This window comes from Etheostoma spectabile, chromosome 7 (genome assembly GCF_008692095.1).
Source record: "Etheostoma spectabile isolate EspeVRDwgs_2016 chromosome 7, UIUC_Espe_1.0, whole genome shotgun sequence".
NCBI classification, from domain to species: Eukaryota; Metazoa; Chordata; class Actinopteri; order Perciformes; family Percidae; genus Etheostoma; species Etheostoma spectabile.
Genome location: NC_045739.1, coordinates 28,269,760 through 28,287,335, shown reverse-complemented (window position 1 = coordinate 28,287,335; position 17,576 = coordinate 28,269,760). Strand labels below are relative to the sequence as shown.

The window sequence follows — 17,576 nt, the reverse complement described above, 5'->3', positions numbered from 1 at the left end:
GTTGGTCAGTTTGTCCCATTTTGCAGCAATAAAACTGAAGTGATATGAACAAACAGAGAAATGTATCTTTTTAGATGAAACAGATGTTGACAAAGGGGACATCGTTTGAAAAATTAGAAGTTGGAAAAGGTTATAAATTGCAATATATGGCAGAATATTTCAATATGTTTAAAATCGCAATAATATCGTATCGTGATGATATCGTATCGGGAGGCGTCTGGTGACCCCCCCCCCCCCCCCCCCCGCACCCCTTATTGTTACCAGTAAAATGACTAAGAATGAATTAACTATCAATTCCCCATCTATAAATGATGGTTATTATAAAGTGTTACCTGTGATGGTTACCACAGGAATTATGAGGGGAAAGAGTTTCAAATATAATACTAATGTAATAAGGGTAATTACATTATAAATATATGAATATACTGAAGTTTTAAAGAGTTAAATACACACATACTGTAGGTTAGCGTAAATCGGGTCTGGGTGAGATCTAAGTCCATTCTATTGTCAATTACACAAACGAAGGCTTATTTTAGACTGTCTGGTGGTTTCCAGTCTGGCCCGATGAAAAGGGCTGCACTGTGAATTCACAGTGTCGTCTGCATGTGTTATCGCACATTAGCCAGCGCACATATCAGTGACGGCTGGCTGAACTTAACAGAAGAACAGAGTAAAGGAAGGACAAAGAACGCACTGAGGAAAAAAAAAAAAAAATGAAATCATCTGAAATAACACCCACCCTTTACATGTAATATGTATCCATTTGCAGTCTTTGGACACTGAGAGGTTCACACTGTCCTCACTTAATTCCCTCAAAAGGTCAGCAGCGTTGCCTAGCACTTCTGTTTATGCAACCGATCAGGTGGGCCAGGTCTGTATCAACAGCAGTGTGACACATGAAGGAATCATAAAAAACAAACCTTCTGCTACTGATCACCTGATTACAGCCTGAAAAATCCGTATCCTAAAAATACACTCCCGACTCCATCTTCAAACACTGTCATCCAAATCAACTAAAAATAGTCCTAAAACACACCTTTTAGGGTTAGATAACTCGTGGGTGTTTTTTTTTTCCCCCTTTCCTGTTTTCATGCTTTCCAGAAGAGCGTGATGTCGTGAGCATCATCGTCATAATCATAATAGTCTGGTTGAACAAGATCTCAAGCCTATCTGAGTAATCTGATTCCTCGCTTCCTGATTAGATAATGCTTTGCATGCACAATGCAGAGTGGGAATCAGGACGAGTCCGAACACGACGCACCGCGTGAGCCATTCCCTGCACTTAGAGATAGGATAATGTGATATATGCTGAGGAGGCAGTATCCTCCACTCTCACAAAACAGTGGCACCATCTTAATGGGCTTACTGGAACAAGTATAAATATTACATGTGATTTGAGGAATGTCTGAAGCTTGTTAAGACTTAATACAGACGGTGTGACTTACGGCTTCAGGGGACGGCTCTCAATAAGGTTCCACTGCTGGGCTTCGGTTAAATGGTGTGAGGGAACTGTTTATGTTGCTTAATAGAAACATTTATGTGGGAGAGACTCTGTTGTGTAGGTATGAGAATGATTTAAATGTGGGCTGACAGGCGTCACTTCAGTGTTATTTACTTGGATTCGATCTATTGACGCACAAGCTGAGGTATAATTCTGTTTGACCGAAAACGTCGCTCAGTATAATCAGTGCAGAAGAAATGTTCTGAGCAGCAATTCACACGAGTTCCAGCCTCCTGGATCTATGCTACGCTGTGACTGAAATAGCAGTGAAGAACAATTTAAATGTTAAAGTGGTTCGTCAAGCCGTCTACAGCGACAGCTTGTTGACTTGAAAGTAACATCCACTCCCCCGTAAACCTCTTAAAAAAACGGTTTAAGAGCCTGACATTCACTTTTACTTCTGACCACTCGACTGAAAAATACCAAAGCGACTTCTTTATGAACAATTACACGGTGAAGAAACTGGAGAATTTAAGTAAACACTTAAAACAGTTGGCATTTTCCTTTACACGTGCCCCGTGTTTAATTATAACCCTTAATGTCTAGACGTAAAAACTGCCGAGAACCCTAGAGCATTCTCTTTACAAGAATCATCTCAAGGTAGACTTGGGGATGACCTTTTTCCATGCAGGGTAGTATTTGCGAAAGCTGTCATAACACCCACGCCTTGTGTCAAGGAAATCTGCTGTTTTGCAACACTTGCAGGTTGCAAGCCATTGACTCCGTCATTCTGTGGTTGGAAAAGACTCTGTGAACCGGAGTGAAGTCTACCTCTAATGTTGGGCATTGTGTTTTGAGGGGGGAGGACATGCTTGGTTGCTATGGAAAGTGTTTCCCTCTATCAGCTGCTTTCCGTCAGAGCACTGCCACGGGTGATTTACCAGGTACAGTAGGAGGAGGAGGAGGAGGAGGAGGAGGAGGCCCAGGCTGACAGGCCCAGGGATGAGGGAGCCCTGCCAGAATGTGAGTCTTCACCCTGCAGCTTTCACCTCCTCCCACGCTGTGAGCCACATTTGGCCTTCAAAACCAGAGGCCACGCTCGAAAATGCATTCTACATGCAGATGCTACTGTGACTCATCGCATGAACATGGGAAAACTCCCTTCTGTTTGCTCATGGGGTCTCTGCAGGCCGAGCTAAAAGTAGCCAGCAGTAATATTTGACTCACTTAGTGGAACTATACGAGTTTTTAAAAAAGCCACTTCTTCATAAACCGAATCTTTCTTTACTTCTACTGAACTTCTAATTTCTCACGCTTTAGCTATGTCACTTTATACACTTATTAACTAGTTTGTTCTTAATTTTATATTGAGTTAAATTCAACTAGGAGCAACTGCAACTTAAACATTTCCCTGAGGGGATCGTTACAGTGTTCTGATGATTCACATTTGTTTAACCCCAGAGCAAGTTTGTCAAGCATACAGACCTAGGGCCAGAACCGACCCACAGGTCCAACCCACCCCACTCGATGACTTGGCAAACTGTGAAATGTGCAGATAGTTCATTTTCAATATTCCTATTTGTCCATTAGGGGATGGACTGTCCTAAAAAGAGTAGCAGGCCCTTTTCTGGATTTGCTATTATAGATCCCACATGCGTACATACAGGCTTCACACTGTTAAGCGGAGGGTACTGTTCATGCACTAGATGCCAGTGGAAAAGGTCTTTGTCAAAAAGAAGACAAGTGGACACACGTCTTCACAGGGTTAAATGGGAAGCCGAAGGGCTTGGTGTTTTCACAGCTCTGCTCAGAGCTCAAGGCAAATAATATTTGGCACCACTATCAGACTTATTTACTTTTCCATCCTGACCAGAATATAGTTGAAACTTGAAATTGCATTTCCCCCCTCCCCCAAGATATCTCAGACTGTTCATCGTATGTTTTGTAGATAGATTGTTCGTTGTGTACTTGTACCCCTTTACAATAAAAGAAAATGGACACGTGTTGTTAAGAAAGGGACACGTGTTGTTAAGAAAGGGACACGTGTTGTTATTTATCTCAGTTATTATGCAAATGTTTTACTGGTTTGGCCCACTTGAGAACAAATTGGGCTGCATGGACTAAATGAACTAAACTGAGTTGGACACCCCTGCCCTAGAGCAGTAACCACAACTTCCCCTGGTTGTTTTACATCTTCAATTTAGCACAGTGTAGTACTTATCGCTGTATTGCGTACTGGAAAATGTGTTGTTGAAAGCACCCAGGCTGAGATATACCGTAGCTTATTTATTTCTTGCATGCATGTTCCTGGGTAGAAATATGGATCTAGCTGGTGTAAGATTTATCAATCGAATACCGTCAAAAGGAGGGTCAAAAGTAATGAGCATGCTCTGTTAGCACAGAGCAAAACAAGGCTTCCCTTTGTCTACCACTGTATGATGATATCTGAAGAATTGAGTGGTATGCAAACTACAGCAGGCTCCGGTTAGTACAAACTCAATAAACGTAAGATTGAAAATTAGACAAAAACACAAAAGGGGGAAATTCACCACAGTATGAATCACACATCTTGGTAAATGTAGGCGAGGCTCACTCCCCGGCTTCAAAGTGAGGACGGCCCATCACTCGGAGTTCAGACTTGAATGTGACTTATATAATCGTTTTTTTTTTTTTTTTTTTGTGGAGGCAGCCTTGTGGAACATCATGCTGCGTTCAGAGGAAAAGAAACTCAAATCTGCCCAGACTTGTGAGAGTGCATGCTGTCATACAGCAGCCACATTGCTTTACTGGTGCAAGTGTTCGCACATATTGGGAGTCTCGCCTGGTTCGCCCACACATCTATCCACAAGTGAAAAGGACATTAAACGTCCCTTTTTCAATGATGACTCATCTGAAATGCAATCCCATAGTATTTTCCACTATAAGGCTAGTAACTCCGAGACCTGGGGTCTACAGAGAGGACTGAAATGTTATCTTCGCTCATGTGAATTCTTTTTTAAATACAAACGGATAAGCCAAGAGAACAAGAGATGTTATAAGTTACAGCATTTGAGGCTTAAGCTGCACTGAGGCAAATCCGAATCACTTCTGTGACTTGACAATAAAGTCTTGACTTATTAAACCGCAAAGGGTTAAAATCCTAGTCGTTAATACAGGATTCAGGCGAACTCTATAGGGAATTATACAATGAAGGAAGTGAAGGGTAGCCTACATGGAAGACACAATTAATGGTGCCTATTTAGAGAAGTAAAAACAATAGCTTGTTGAGCCATTTCTCTGATCGGCCAAGCCATAGCAAAGTACTAACATTAAAACAAACCACAGACCACAAAATGTGCTAAATACTAGTTGATTTACAGCCTCCAGCTTCTGATGTAAACATTAACAATGAGACAAAATGACCTGAGTACAGTATTGATTGTCTGTGTCTGCAAACTGTATTGCAGCTAGATAACAGATACATACCACTGAGACTCCCCAGCTTTGAAATAACCTAGGACACACACACACACACACACACACAACACAGCTTAACCAGGAAAGTGACATCTGGAAAAAAAGTGGCCTTAAAACTTTGAGAGCTCAGGCAAAAAGGGAAAAGCACAACGCTGGCAAATATAAAATCAAGACTTTCCATTTGTTTTGATCAGTTGGCACAAGGGCTGAAAGTCACCGTTAAGAGACAGCCAAGAGGGAGCTTTGAGTATAAAAATTAGAAAAAAGACCACACAGCAGTGGCAGTGCACACCATCGCCCACCATCACCCAACTTACTTCACACTGTGGAGGATGTTGTTGTGACAGAAACACAGTGAAAACCCTCGGAGGTTTCACTGTCCCTGCTGGAATAGCACCACATCCTGCACCATCATCATAGAAGCATGGGGGCAATAACACTATGTACCTGCTTGCTCAATGCACTAGTGATTTATTAAACTGTAGCATGGATGTGTCCCGAACAGATACCCCCTAAATGCTCACCAGTCTCTAATCTGACAGATGGATTGCTCAATTCTCCAAAATAGCTTGAGAGAAGGGTTCCCTCAGTAATTTAAACTGCCTGGCATTTCCAGTCATGACACACTGCAAAGGGAACTGAAACGATGAGATGTGAGTTTTAAAAAGAAGGCAGAGGACCGTGCATGAAGATGGAATAGGTCTGCCTGCTTAGTGCACGACACTGTTGTTAACACACGACTATCTCTCAAAGCCTCCAGTTAAAAGATGCACCTTTTTGGATATGATCATTCAATTCTTGACAAAAAACAACCGGCTGTAATGATCCACTCGTATTTGACTGTGGTTCATCTGCAGCCGAAAGCCGTTCAAACACAAACTTCGATCGATACACCGAGTCCGGACCTCTGTGTGTGTGTGTGTGTGTGTGTGTGTGTGTGTGTGTGTGTGTGTGTGTTGTGTGTGTGTGTGTGTGTGTGTGTGTGTGTGTGTGTGTGTGTGTTTGTGTTGCTGGTTGTTTTCGAGAGTCCTTTACCTTTCTGTCGCCACTTGGTTGATAGCCTTAAATGCGATCGTCGTGCTGCCGTTTAACAGTCATCCAAAATGCGGCTTTCACAAACGAAGTGTCCGTTAAGTTTAAACGGAGGCAGCAGGTCGGCGGGGTGGGAGCAGCGGACTAATGCGGAGCAGAGACTGAGCGGATCCCTCCTGTCAAGCACCGCCTCAGCGGCTCTGCGCCCTCTTCTCTAACCAATACACACTCAGCCGCTGCAGCGGCGCGCAGGGCACGCATCCATCCGCAAAGTTGCAAAATGAATGCTCATTAAAAAAATGTGCAGCTTTAACCTGTAAAAGTGCTTCATTTTAGAGGAAATCAATGCCAAATAGGCGTGATGCTATTAGGAAATGAATTCATAATTAAAGTAGCTCCATTAATTGTACATGAGGAGCCAAATGTATGCAAGTGATGCAATAAATAACCTTTGTGGCTACTGTGCTAATTATGCATAGGCTATATGATTTTGTGATAGTAGGCTATATGCCACAAAAAATAAAATATGAATGCTGTGCAATATTGGAAATCATCTTAGAACAGCCTGTTATTGCTCGCTTTAACAAGAAATACATAATGAGCCTTTATCGTTTTCTCAGAGCTGGACATCTTTGTGTAGCTATAGTTAACATTAGATATATCAAATAACTTTGGAAAAAACATTTTAAAAAAAGCACCCACAACATTGAAAAAGCCATAATAGTGTTTCTTGGTTGACAGGAAGACAACACAAAGGTTAAGGTGCAGCATTGCGCTTTGATTTTGAAGGTGATTACACTTGTTGATTGGACGAGTTTAAAGGTCACCTGCAGCCAATCAGAAACGAGTGTTTTAAAGTGTGAAGGCCAACTTCTCCCATCGCCATGTGCTATCTTGTGGAAAGTACAGTTAGTAAAATACTGCACTGAAGTAAAACGTTTGAGATGCTTGTACTTTTAATGAGTATTTCCATTTCATGCCACTTTATACTTGTCACTACCTTTATTTGGCAGCCATAGTTGCTACGGGCCCGCCATTAAGAATTATAGATTATTTTATATTATTGAACAATTATTTATATATAATCATAGATAGATTATAGGTTATGTAGAGGGGGACACATTTTCTTTTCCAAAACGGGGGCTCTCATCCAAACCCACTCCAGTACCATGGACCATTGCACAGAGCTACTACTTATTTCACTAATCAGGATTTTACATGCAAAACATGTGATGGGTTTATGAAATATGATGCATTTTATAGGTTAAAGGACCCAAGAACATTATTATAAATTTTGTCACATATACTGTTCTTCTGCTTACTTGTGCTTGTAGCGCCTCTTACAAATAGATATTACGTAATATTGTATTTTATCCCAATATGTTAACTTCTGCACTATTTTATCTTAGTGTCTTACATTCTCATTAAGATTTTCATTGCCAACGACGGTTTCTCTGTAATTATGCATATGACACTGACTTGACAGTGAAGGAGTTTTTTCACAGTGTGGTTTTACTTGTACTTCCTCCACTAGGCATACAGGCCTGAAGTGTTTGTGCTGTACTTTTTTATATGAAAATGTCGCGATGTTGTTGTAGAAATGTTAAGGCCATCACAAAACATTCCCTAACATGTTATTATATGCTTAGTATGGGGACTGACCGCTGTAGGCTACCCTTTGCAGCAACCAACCACATCACATAATGTGTGTTGACAATAACAAGAGCTGCAGGATTTGGTGAAGCACATGAGTTCACATTCCAGTGAGCACAATGGTGAGGGATTAGGTTCCACAATGACGACGAGGCTGGGAGAGTAGGGCGTTTTCACACCGACAGCCTATAGTTCGGTTGAATCGAACGAGTTTTCGATTTCCCCGTTGGTGCGGTTCCTTTGGGTAGGTGAAAACTATCGCGCTCGGTGCGCACCAAAGGCGGACTAAAGAAGCATACGGAGACCTGCGTGAACAGGTGATCCCGGTAGACTGTTTAAATATAGAATATTATATAGTCTATGCTCGGTACGCTTTCAATCGTACTCTGGAGCGGTTCGTTTGTGGTGAGATCGTGATCCGTACTCGAACCGCACCGATACACTCCGCCTGTCTGAGCTGACGTCTCCTGTAGTCAGGTGTGTTTAGCAATCTGCAGTGTTTCTATCACAGAAACGGACCGCGGTCAAGCTCACTCGTACCTCCGTGGTCAAACCAGCTGCCGCTAAAGTTGGAGCCAGACGCCGGCAGAGCACAGAGCAGACGCAGTAACGTCTCAAACAATGTCTGATCATTTTAATGAAATGAGCTGGCTCGACAATGGAGATGCAAGGTATATATGCGCTAGTCCAGAACACAAGACCTTGTTCCTGTATTTATTTCTTGCTCCCGCCCCCAGAAACATCCAACCAATAACATGTGTGGATGTTCTTGTAATGTGATTTGTAATGGTGCATTTTGGTACGCTTGGTTTTTTCCAAACCGAACCGAACCGAATCGAACCGACCGAGGGCAAATCGCTGATTTGGACCAAAGCAAACGAACTACAAGTGTGAAAACTCCCTAACACACATGGAAAACATGTGGGTGTCTGGGTTAGACAGAGAAAGGAGAGTGAGTCAGGTCAGAGCAGTCCGACCTCCCTCCCTTGGAGTTTTGTGGTTTTATTTTCCTCTTCATTGTCTTGACCTGGATTGACAGCCTTTGACATCCCACATATCTTCAGCACTACCCTGACTTCTTAAAAGCAGCGATCATTTTCTCGAGACTGAGGTTTTAGTTCCATAATGTATTCAGCTGATGTTCCCTTAAGAAATGTAACTCCCTACAGATCTTTGAGGACATGGTGTGGTAACATAAGGAACTGCATTTTTCCTAATTAAAAAGCTAAATATAAAATCGTATTATCCCAGTGAGAAAATGCATTTTGACTTTTTTTTATTACTTTGTCTGTACAACACGTTACATAGCAGACACAAAACAAATAAAACATTAAGAGGGAAAATAATAAAGGGCACAATCCAAAAGGTATCTGTTTACTGCACTTCTGTGGGCTTTTATACCGGACGTTTGAAGTCTCGTCTTACTACAGCAATGAGTGACAGATGGTGAAACATTTTACATTTCAAAAGCCATAAGAGTGGCTATTTTTTTTCTTCTTTTTTTACAATCTCCAAGCTATGGTATGTAGTGACATGTCAGTGAACAGGTGTTTGCTAACTGTGAAGAATGAGAAGATCAAAGTCTATATTTCAATCATCAGAAAAAGACGTAAGGATCACGCAAAATTACAAGTGAACCATTATGATTTGTCAAATAAAACTCATTAACACAATTAAATCCAAAAATGTTAATCTTCAAATTTAACACTTCAACTGGACCCAACATACAGACTATATTTACAACGGAGGCAACAAATAAAACACACAATCAATATTCTTTCTGCAATGAACTTCAAATGCACCGAAAAAGGCAGATTTCCATACATCAACTGGTAACTTCTTCAAGCATGTTTGTGTAAAAGGCAACACAATAAATAAAACGAATGGCACAGGAGGTTTAGACAATCTAAACTCAGGAGCACAACGTCTTGTGAAATGTTCACAGGAAACTAAATACTGAAGCAAGCACGCTAAAAATCTTTAAAGTCAATGTCCCTGCAGACAGTAACACAAGCTGACTAAACACAACTGAGAGAAACAAAAGTCACAATCTAATTACAGTGAGAGGAATAAGAGAATGACATTTATAATTCAATATAGTATTTGTATTTACAAGCATTTATACAACTGAGAGCATTAAACGGGGGTTCAAGCTTATTACTATATTAGGACATGGAGCAAAACAATCAGATCATATTGTGCACCAAATATAAACCTTGTAAACATCCATCTCACCTTTTATCTCACATATCAGTCAGATTATGTTTCTATTAGCCAGGTTCATAATATATGTGTCCTTACTTTAAGGCATAAGTATCAAGCTTCTTATAAGATTTTATTTTAAATAAGCCAGATTCAATAAGAAGGTTTCACTCCAACGAGGAAAACTCTACTCGTCACAGCAACACCCCCCCACCCCCACCCCCATCCCACCCAAGCAAAACGTCCCCACGTGTCTCTGGATCAGCTCAGTTTGCGGTTGTGAAGTTATAAGATCTCCTCCACTCCGTGAGCAAAGATCATGACCAGGCCGGGCTCCAGGATCATATCCTCCCCCATATGCTGATTCTCGCAGGCCATCACCACCACGGCCTGCTTGCCAGGGATCCGCTTGGCAACATAGTTCTCGTAGTAACGCCTGTTCATCTGCCGTGTCTCCAGCGTGGCCAGTCCCTGCGGCCAGTTACGCTCGTGGGCGTTCTCGATCAGGTCGTTCACGATGGAGAGCGGACAGCCGCTGTCGATGAGGGAGCGTTTGATGACTGCTTGGAGCACAGCGTCCGGTGTGGAGATCATGCCCCCCCAGCGTGTCACTCTGGCTGGTTGCATGGAGTTCACCCACCTGGAGATAGAAGATAAAGTAACGACAATAATATAAGGGACTAAGCTGCAGCTCTCTGACAAAGTTATATCAGAATACAAGCAGAAGAGAGGATGAAATTTCCCATACTCCAAGATCTCATTGTACTCGATGCTCTCCTCGAGGTTCTGCAGGTTAGGGTTAGCACTGCGGATGGCTCTCATGTAGGCTTTTAGCAGCTGAATGTCCCGTTTCTGGAAATTAAAAGCATTATCTTCAGTGACAGATTTCACAAAATCTCCTAAAGCTAAACAGGAATTTATAAATTGCCAATTAACTGGTGGTCTGGTGGCTGCCTCAAAAAGCTGTACGTATAAGGCAGAGTTGTTGTAATTTTTACTTGGTTTTTCCATTTATAAATTCCACTTTTTCAATTATGTTAAGTTTCAGTATGATTTCAGAGTGGTCTGTACGTTTTGTATTGCTTAAAATTAATTTTTAAAGTGTTTTTTTCCCCCTCTTCTCTTTTTTACAACTTTCAGTATTGAATTTAGATTGTTTTATTATTTGAATATGGAGTTCCAGTCTCATAAACATATGCACCGATGCCTCTTTGCGCTTGTTGTGTGACCACATTGACAGAGACTAAAACTAAACAAATTTCCTGTATTTTTTTTATTTTAGTTAGTTTTTTTTAAGTACAACATTTCAGAGTTTCCTTTTTTCTAAAGTCTAATTCTTTTTTTCAGTTACCTAAAATGTTTTTTTTTCACAAATATTTGTAATTTCGTTAACTATATAATAATAGCTGGATGTATCTATCCATTATTTTGTACCCAGTATTCCACCCTTAAATCGCTTTTATTGGATACTGAGTCACAATGATTTTAACTTTGTCAAATTTTGTCAAAAACACAAACACACACACACACGCACGCACGCACGCACGCACGCACGCACACACACCCTTAAAAACGTGATTACGTTCAACTAAAAGGTGCTAAATGCCTTTGTAAATAGTACCAAACAGGGTCCACACAGTTCAAACGTAACATGGACAGAAACACGCTCCCATACCATCCTGTATCACAATCACACTCAAATTGTTTATAGGGAAACCCTAATCATAATCTGTATCAAATGCTTTGAGCCATTTAGAAGCCCAGGTCTCAAAAAACATTTTACTAACTGAATAAGAGTGACTCATTATAGCTACTCAGTAGAAAACTCTGTCAATATTAAGTAGTTGTCATGTACATGAAATATGCTCTTGGCTATTTCAAAACTTGTTCCACAGACAAAAATACTTCTCAGGACTAAGCTCAAAGTATTTTTGGTTAATGAACACAGAAATGAGCAGACACGTGTTCTTACTTGTTCCCCCAATTGGTGTTTATGCTCTGCAACATTTTTCTCCAGCTCTGAAATCTTTGTCTGTTGCTGCTGGACGACGCTCCGCAAGTGTTTGATGCAGTTATGGTTGGGCACCTCATCTTTGGGCATCTCAAGTCTGCAAGAGATTTTTTTTGCAAATCACATATGCATAATAGTTGACAGCACAAACATTTAATGGTGATAGCTAGAAGAATTAGGTTTGGTTGAGCAGGTTGAGTTACACCTAGTGTCCACTAATAACTTGAGACTTGAGCTATGAACCTAGGTAATGGTTTCCAAAGGGGGAGGAGAAAAACAATGCTCCCAACAGTTAAAAGGCCCTTAGTCTTCTGGGAGTGATCCGGATATTCCGTAAATTTTAAATCACGGTCAATTTAGGCTTTTTGCAGCGGCGCCGTGGCTCCGTCTGGCGCTGAGCTCCGACCCACCGACGATTGTGATTGGTTTAAAGACATGCCAATAAACCAGAGCACGTTTTTTCTCCCATCCAGGAATGCTGTGTGGACTAGCCAGACCCTCCCACGCAACGCTGTGGAGGAAGGTCTGGACAGGCGAGACAACAATGCAGTGTACATTTCCTCCCAAATGGAAGCCACTCACCCACATCCCTCCTCACAGCTGACAGGCCTTTTGGGGTTGTGCTCACAGTCCTTGAGGTGGGACTGCAGCTGGTCCAGCCGCAGCGTGGCGGTACAGCCAAAACCTGCATTGTCACAGCTGATCTGAAGTTTGGACAGCATGTTACGCATGATGCGGGGCACGGGCCGGAGGTGAGCCAGCGTCACCACCGTGCGGTCAACAGGACATATCTGCTGCTGGGCAAACCACTGTGTTATGCAGGCATTGCAGAAGGCATGCTCACAGTGTGGAGCCTGAAAAGGAGAACACAGAGCGCAAAATGTTTAAAATTTCAAAAACACCGATACAATGAAGGGTTTGTAATCTTTCAGACAGGGACTTGCCTGCACCGGTTCCTCAAGCACTCCACTACATATAGGGCACAGCAGGTCTTCATCCACCTCCCCTTGGAACCTCGTAATGTCGTACCCCATGGTACATCACTGGGATCCACAACCTCCTGAGCAGCACACAACCAAGCACATTAGATCTACAGACAACTTAACGGCATCAATTTGTGCCTGTAGATAGTCCACAAACATCCAAACAATGTGAGTATACCTCACTCACAAAAGGCCTCAAATGCTCCCATTCAGCTCTTGATGTAAAGCTGATCCGTCACATCTGGCAGACACACACACTGCAAAAAAAAAAAAGATAATATTCTCACTGATTATTTAGTTTTCAAAAGACTATTGGATAGCTAATGGTTACAGCAGAGTTATGCTATATAATCTAAACCCGTTTAAAGCCATTTAAATGGCCAGGTGTTCAGGGATTTTCAAGCTTTCTCATCATATTCAGACGCAAACTATACTCTTTACCAGGACCACTCCATGGAAAGGAAAAAAAACGAGAATAACATTGCCATTTAAACACAACACACACACACGTATATTGTGTTATTATCAAATCAAGAAACGCTGTAAATGTACAATGAATCACGATATCTGAGCACACAGCCTTATATTAACACACCCGAGAGCCAAAAAGCGCCGTCCTTGATCTGAAACGAAGAGGTTTTGTAACGTTATCCTCAACATGTGAAACTGCACCAGGCGAGCTCCAACATCTGAGGAGAGCATCCTGTTGTCCCAGGTGACTGGTGACTGACCTAATTTCAGTGAAAAAAAAAGCCCCCACCGGTCTGGAGGAGATGTACAGAGCCTTCTCCCATCGCACTCTGCACGCCTTGCAAACAAGCTAACCCTCCATGCTCACGTTAGCGACGTATATGATGCTAATTTTGTCATTTTGAGATTATAATGAGCTGAACTTGTGTCGTTTTAAATATACATCCCAGTGCTTGAGTTCGTGTCTCAGCACATCTTGCTCTCCGTTAATTAAATGTGGCTAACGCTTGCTAACTAGCTAGATAGCACTAGTAGCGCCAACGTTACCGTTGGTTTCCTCTGGATATTAGCCATCGAGCTAACCAGACAGTCCTCAGTATGGGCAAACTACACCGAAAAATGGCCAATTACAATCAGACACTTGGAAGAAAACATTGCAACGGACTAAAATACTTACTTAAAAATGTAGTAAACCAGATCCTAATAACGATGTTTATGTATTTTCGGACGTCCTACTATTAAGTAGTAGCTCGTTAGCCACGTCCTGTACTACATCCTACACCTCTGCGTCGTGAATACGCCGGCGGGTGCGACGTCATGACGTCAAACATGGAGCTTCTGATTCTATCTATCTATCTCAAAAAAATATTAAAAGGACCACATGTACAATACCAGTTTGTTGTGTTCATAACATTAAAAAAACGTGTTGAATTTAAAAGATTACCTGTATTTCATTTCAAAATGATAAATTATGTTACACTTACTGACCTGTAAAGAATACTAGTGTAACTCCCAAGATGATATGTGGTTATCTGGAACATTGGAGACAAACGTGTGAAGTGTTTTGAAAGTTGATGAATACGTAAAGGTATGGGCCCGCTGATTAAAACATGAGTGATTCTCTGAAACGCGCTCTGCGGCAACACTAACTGACAGTGGCAACAAACACTTTCCTCTGGCAAATCCAATCAAGCTCTTTTCCTTACCTCATCATCCCTGTCAGTTCATCCTTCAAGTCAAGATAATCAAATCAAAATCCTCTTTCAGTTGGCATTTTCACACTGAAACAATTTGATTCAGTCTTTTTTCAGATAACGAAGTGGAAGCTTTCTTTTCTACTGTACTCCGCTCCTAGCTGTTCCAGTGAATTTAACAGAATAGCTGGTTCAGGATTAATCATGTCAAACATTGATTCATTGTCAAGAAATAATCCCAGACTCTGAAAATATTTAGCAATAGCACTTTATTGAACACAAACAACCCTAAGCCACAATACTGAATGACAAGACCAATTGGCTGCAGCAAACATTTTATAAAATAGATTCAGGTTTAATGTCACTAAATTGTTTTTTTTCTTTTCTTTTAACGTCAGAAAGACAGATGCAGGTTTTTCCAAAACAGTGAATGATCTTTTACATATTTAACATTTTTTGTAACAAATTATCATTCACATGTTCACACAAAGGAATAACAAGGCAAAGTGCTTTCAGGATTGCATTGTTGAAAAATCCAAAGACAAATAAAATGAATGGCTTGAGGTTTAGGTAAGATAAAGGGTGGGTGGCGGGGGGAGTGGGGCTGGTCCTGTCCTGGATTAGGCGTGAGTGGGTGTGGGCGGTGGGTGGATGGGTTAGTGGGGGGGCCCTGGTCAGAAAACCTCAAACCTTTCACCTTGTCCTGTACCCCTTGTAGTCAAACTGAAAGTAAAATTGTCAGGGCAGTGTGGAGACAGACACCTATGTAGCAGAATTTGGTTCGGAGTGGACAAATGGATTCCAAGGCATACGGCTCGAGGGGCTCAAACTCGCCCCCATACTGAATTACAAGTCCACCTTACTATCTCCCACGTGACAACCTGTGGTATCATTGCACCTGCTGGGCTGACCAAGAATGAAGCTGTAAACGTTGAAATAATGCACACTATAGGGCGAGACAGGGACGTAAACGCACGAGAGGGAACCAAAGAAATAAACTGTTTAAAAAAAAAAAGCCAATGCATGGTTACTTATTTTCAAAAAAAAAAAAGAGGAATCCTCGGCCCATTCGCAACTGAATGTTAAAGGGGGTAGACTATCATCATAATCTGCATCATAACATTGTCTGGCTTCACATTCCAGTGGTATTTTGTTGTATAAATGCTTCTCATAAATATTTTTTTTTCCCCAACGTCAAATAGACATATACACATACAGCACAACCAAGCACACTTTTTATGTATAACTACCATTGCTTATGATAAATCTGTATTGAATAGACTTCTTTTTTTTGTCAGAACAGGTGGAAAGATAAACAATACTCAAGGCTGCAAAACAAGGAGGTAGGAGAAATGCTACTGAAAAACAGCAAGTGATGCTAACATGATGGTTCACTTAAATAAATCGTGAGATACACCAGGCTTTTGGCTCGACTTCTCGAACCACGCTAGTGCTAACTGTTGCTGTTCCAGTCAGCGTTTAAGGAGCGGCGTGTTAAAAACGAATGTTTTTTTCACCTTTATTTTGTAAAATAATGTGCAATGTTCATTTGACAGCTAAATTAAGACGTACAAATCCCAAAAGTGCCCCTTTTATCATAGCTCCAGATGCAGAGTGGTGTAGCAGCTGTGGTGATTTACCAACCGAAGAAATCTTAAAAGGCCCATTCTGCCTTACAAAAATTGAAATTCTGAGTCTCCCCCCCCTATATTTTCAGACTGGTCATATTCTAAATTGGCTAATTTCATTGGTCCTGTTGTCATCACAGGTGTGGGGACCACGCTGCTGGTGATGGCATTGACTCCTTTACACACAGTAGAATAGTATATTTGCAGATTTGTAAATGAGGTAATCAGCGTTAGGCTAAATGGGGAACCCTGTCATTGAAACACATGCCCACTTCATTCACCAGCAAAAGCAAAAAAAAGATTTCCTCAATCAGCGGGACAAGATTGTGGAAAACGAAATCAACTTTGGAATGTTGGGTGGGCCAACCTTTTTTTTTTTTTCTTCAAGTTTTCTTTTTTGTGTGAAGGTGCACTGTGAAACTATTTGATTGTAACTCATCACATGCCCTGACTCAGAGTCCTTCGCCTCACGATAAGGGCTCCTTTGTACTTCACCAGATAAGCCACTCAAAGTAAACCCATTATCTAGCATCTTTTTTATGTTTTTGTTTTAATATACTATGAATTAAGGCTGCCTCGGCAGCAGATCAATTCCTGCTTCAAGTCCAGTTGTGAGAGGATTGTTAATAGCTTGTGAGTTGCAATGAGGTGGCAACATCTACAGTGAAGCGGACTAAACATAAAAACATGAAAGGGATTACTCACTACTAAAATGTCACAGACCATGCAGTATTACATCCTTTCCTACAATAGGGCTATTCCTAATAGCACATTCAAAAGGGGGCTCCTAATGGGTAAACTCTCCGATATGGCTCTGCTTTAGAGTAATCAAGCTTGGTGTGAGACTATTTCCATCGTGCGCTCACGGTAGGAGCAAGTCTATAAGGTGCTCCATCAGAAAATTGCTGCCTTATTTCACCTGCACACATACTTTGTGTCATTCAGTTCAACAGATTCAATCTTAAACACCGGAAAGTGTTCAGAACATTTGTTTTCCTTTGTGTAAATTCATCCCACCCCCCCCACCCCAACCCAACCCCCTAGAAGACACATCCTCTGCTGGTGAAAACAAACGGCACTTTCAAAGGGGAATGTTTCTCTAAAACCACAATCACAGGACCTCCAATAACACATAGGCTATACAGTAGATATAAATCTCATGAGTTTTTTTTTTTAACTGTACAAGCTTTAGGCTACACACTGAAAAGGAAGGGACACATAAGGAACCTTAATGCTTAACATTAAAAACAAATATAAGGCATTTCATATTTCCTTTTATCCGCATACGCCACTGACAGCAGGTCTAAATATTTTTGAGAAAACATTTCATTCGAGGAGGAAGAGGATGCATATACACATCTACACATGCAAATGAACATGTCTACCGGCTATAAACCAGAAGTCCAAACTACAATACCATCAAAGTCCATCCTTAAGGATATTTATAAAAAAAAAAAAAATCCACCTACTCAAATCTATCAGTCAACTTGTGCACAGTCCTTTCTC

General features: G+C 41.3%; 2 protein-coding genes and 1 long non-coding RNA gene across 7 annotated transcripts in view; 1 reads left to right on the top strand and 2 right to left on the bottom strand.

Moving 5' to 3' along the window:
* dgkaa (diacylglycerol kinase, alpha a) overlaps positions 1–6,175 on the bottom strand; it is a 23,044-nt gene extending 16,869 nt beyond the window's left edge. The window contains exon 1 of the mRNA XM_032520047.1: positions 5,933–6,175. The gene's annotated coding sequence lies outside the window, so the exon portion shown is untranslated. The remainder of the gene's footprint in view (positions 1–5,932) is intronic.
* LOC116692110 (uncharacterized) overlaps positions 1–17,576 on the top strand; it is a 21,864-nt gene that overhangs the window by 2,764 nt on the left and 1,524 nt on the right. Inside the window, exon 2 of the long non-coding RNA XR_004332631.1 lies at positions 12,315–12,318. This is a non-coding gene — a long non-coding RNA (uncharacterized LOC116692110). The remainder of the gene's footprint in view (positions 1–12,314; positions 12,319–17,576) is intronic.
* The window catches only part of rnf41 (ring finger protein 41), a 19,984-nt gene continuing 11,357 nt past the window's right edge, over positions 8,950–17,576 (bottom strand). The window contains exons 1-7 of one of the 5 annotated variants that reach the window (XM_032520086.1): positions 13,926–14,061; positions 12,957–13,035; positions 12,740–12,855; positions 12,378–12,649; positions 11,757–11,892; positions 10,533–10,636; positions 8,950–10,424 (exon numbers count right to left, since the gene is read on the bottom strand). In XM_032520086.1, coding sequence (XP_032375977.1) covers positions 10,070–10,424; positions 10,533–10,636; positions 11,757–11,892; positions 12,378–12,649; positions 12,740–12,829 — 957 coding nt within the window. In that variant the 5' untranslated portion in view covers positions 12,830–12,855; positions 12,957–13,035; positions 13,926–14,061 and the 3' untranslated portion in view covers positions 8,950–10,069. Of the gene's footprint in view, positions 10,425–10,532; positions 10,637–11,756; positions 11,893–12,377; positions 12,650–12,739; positions 12,856–12,956; positions 13,036–13,925; positions 14,066–17,576 lie in introns of those variants that run through there. The other 4 variants (XM_032520089.1, XM_032520090.1, XM_032520088.1 and 1 more) reach the window with 4 other exon arrangements.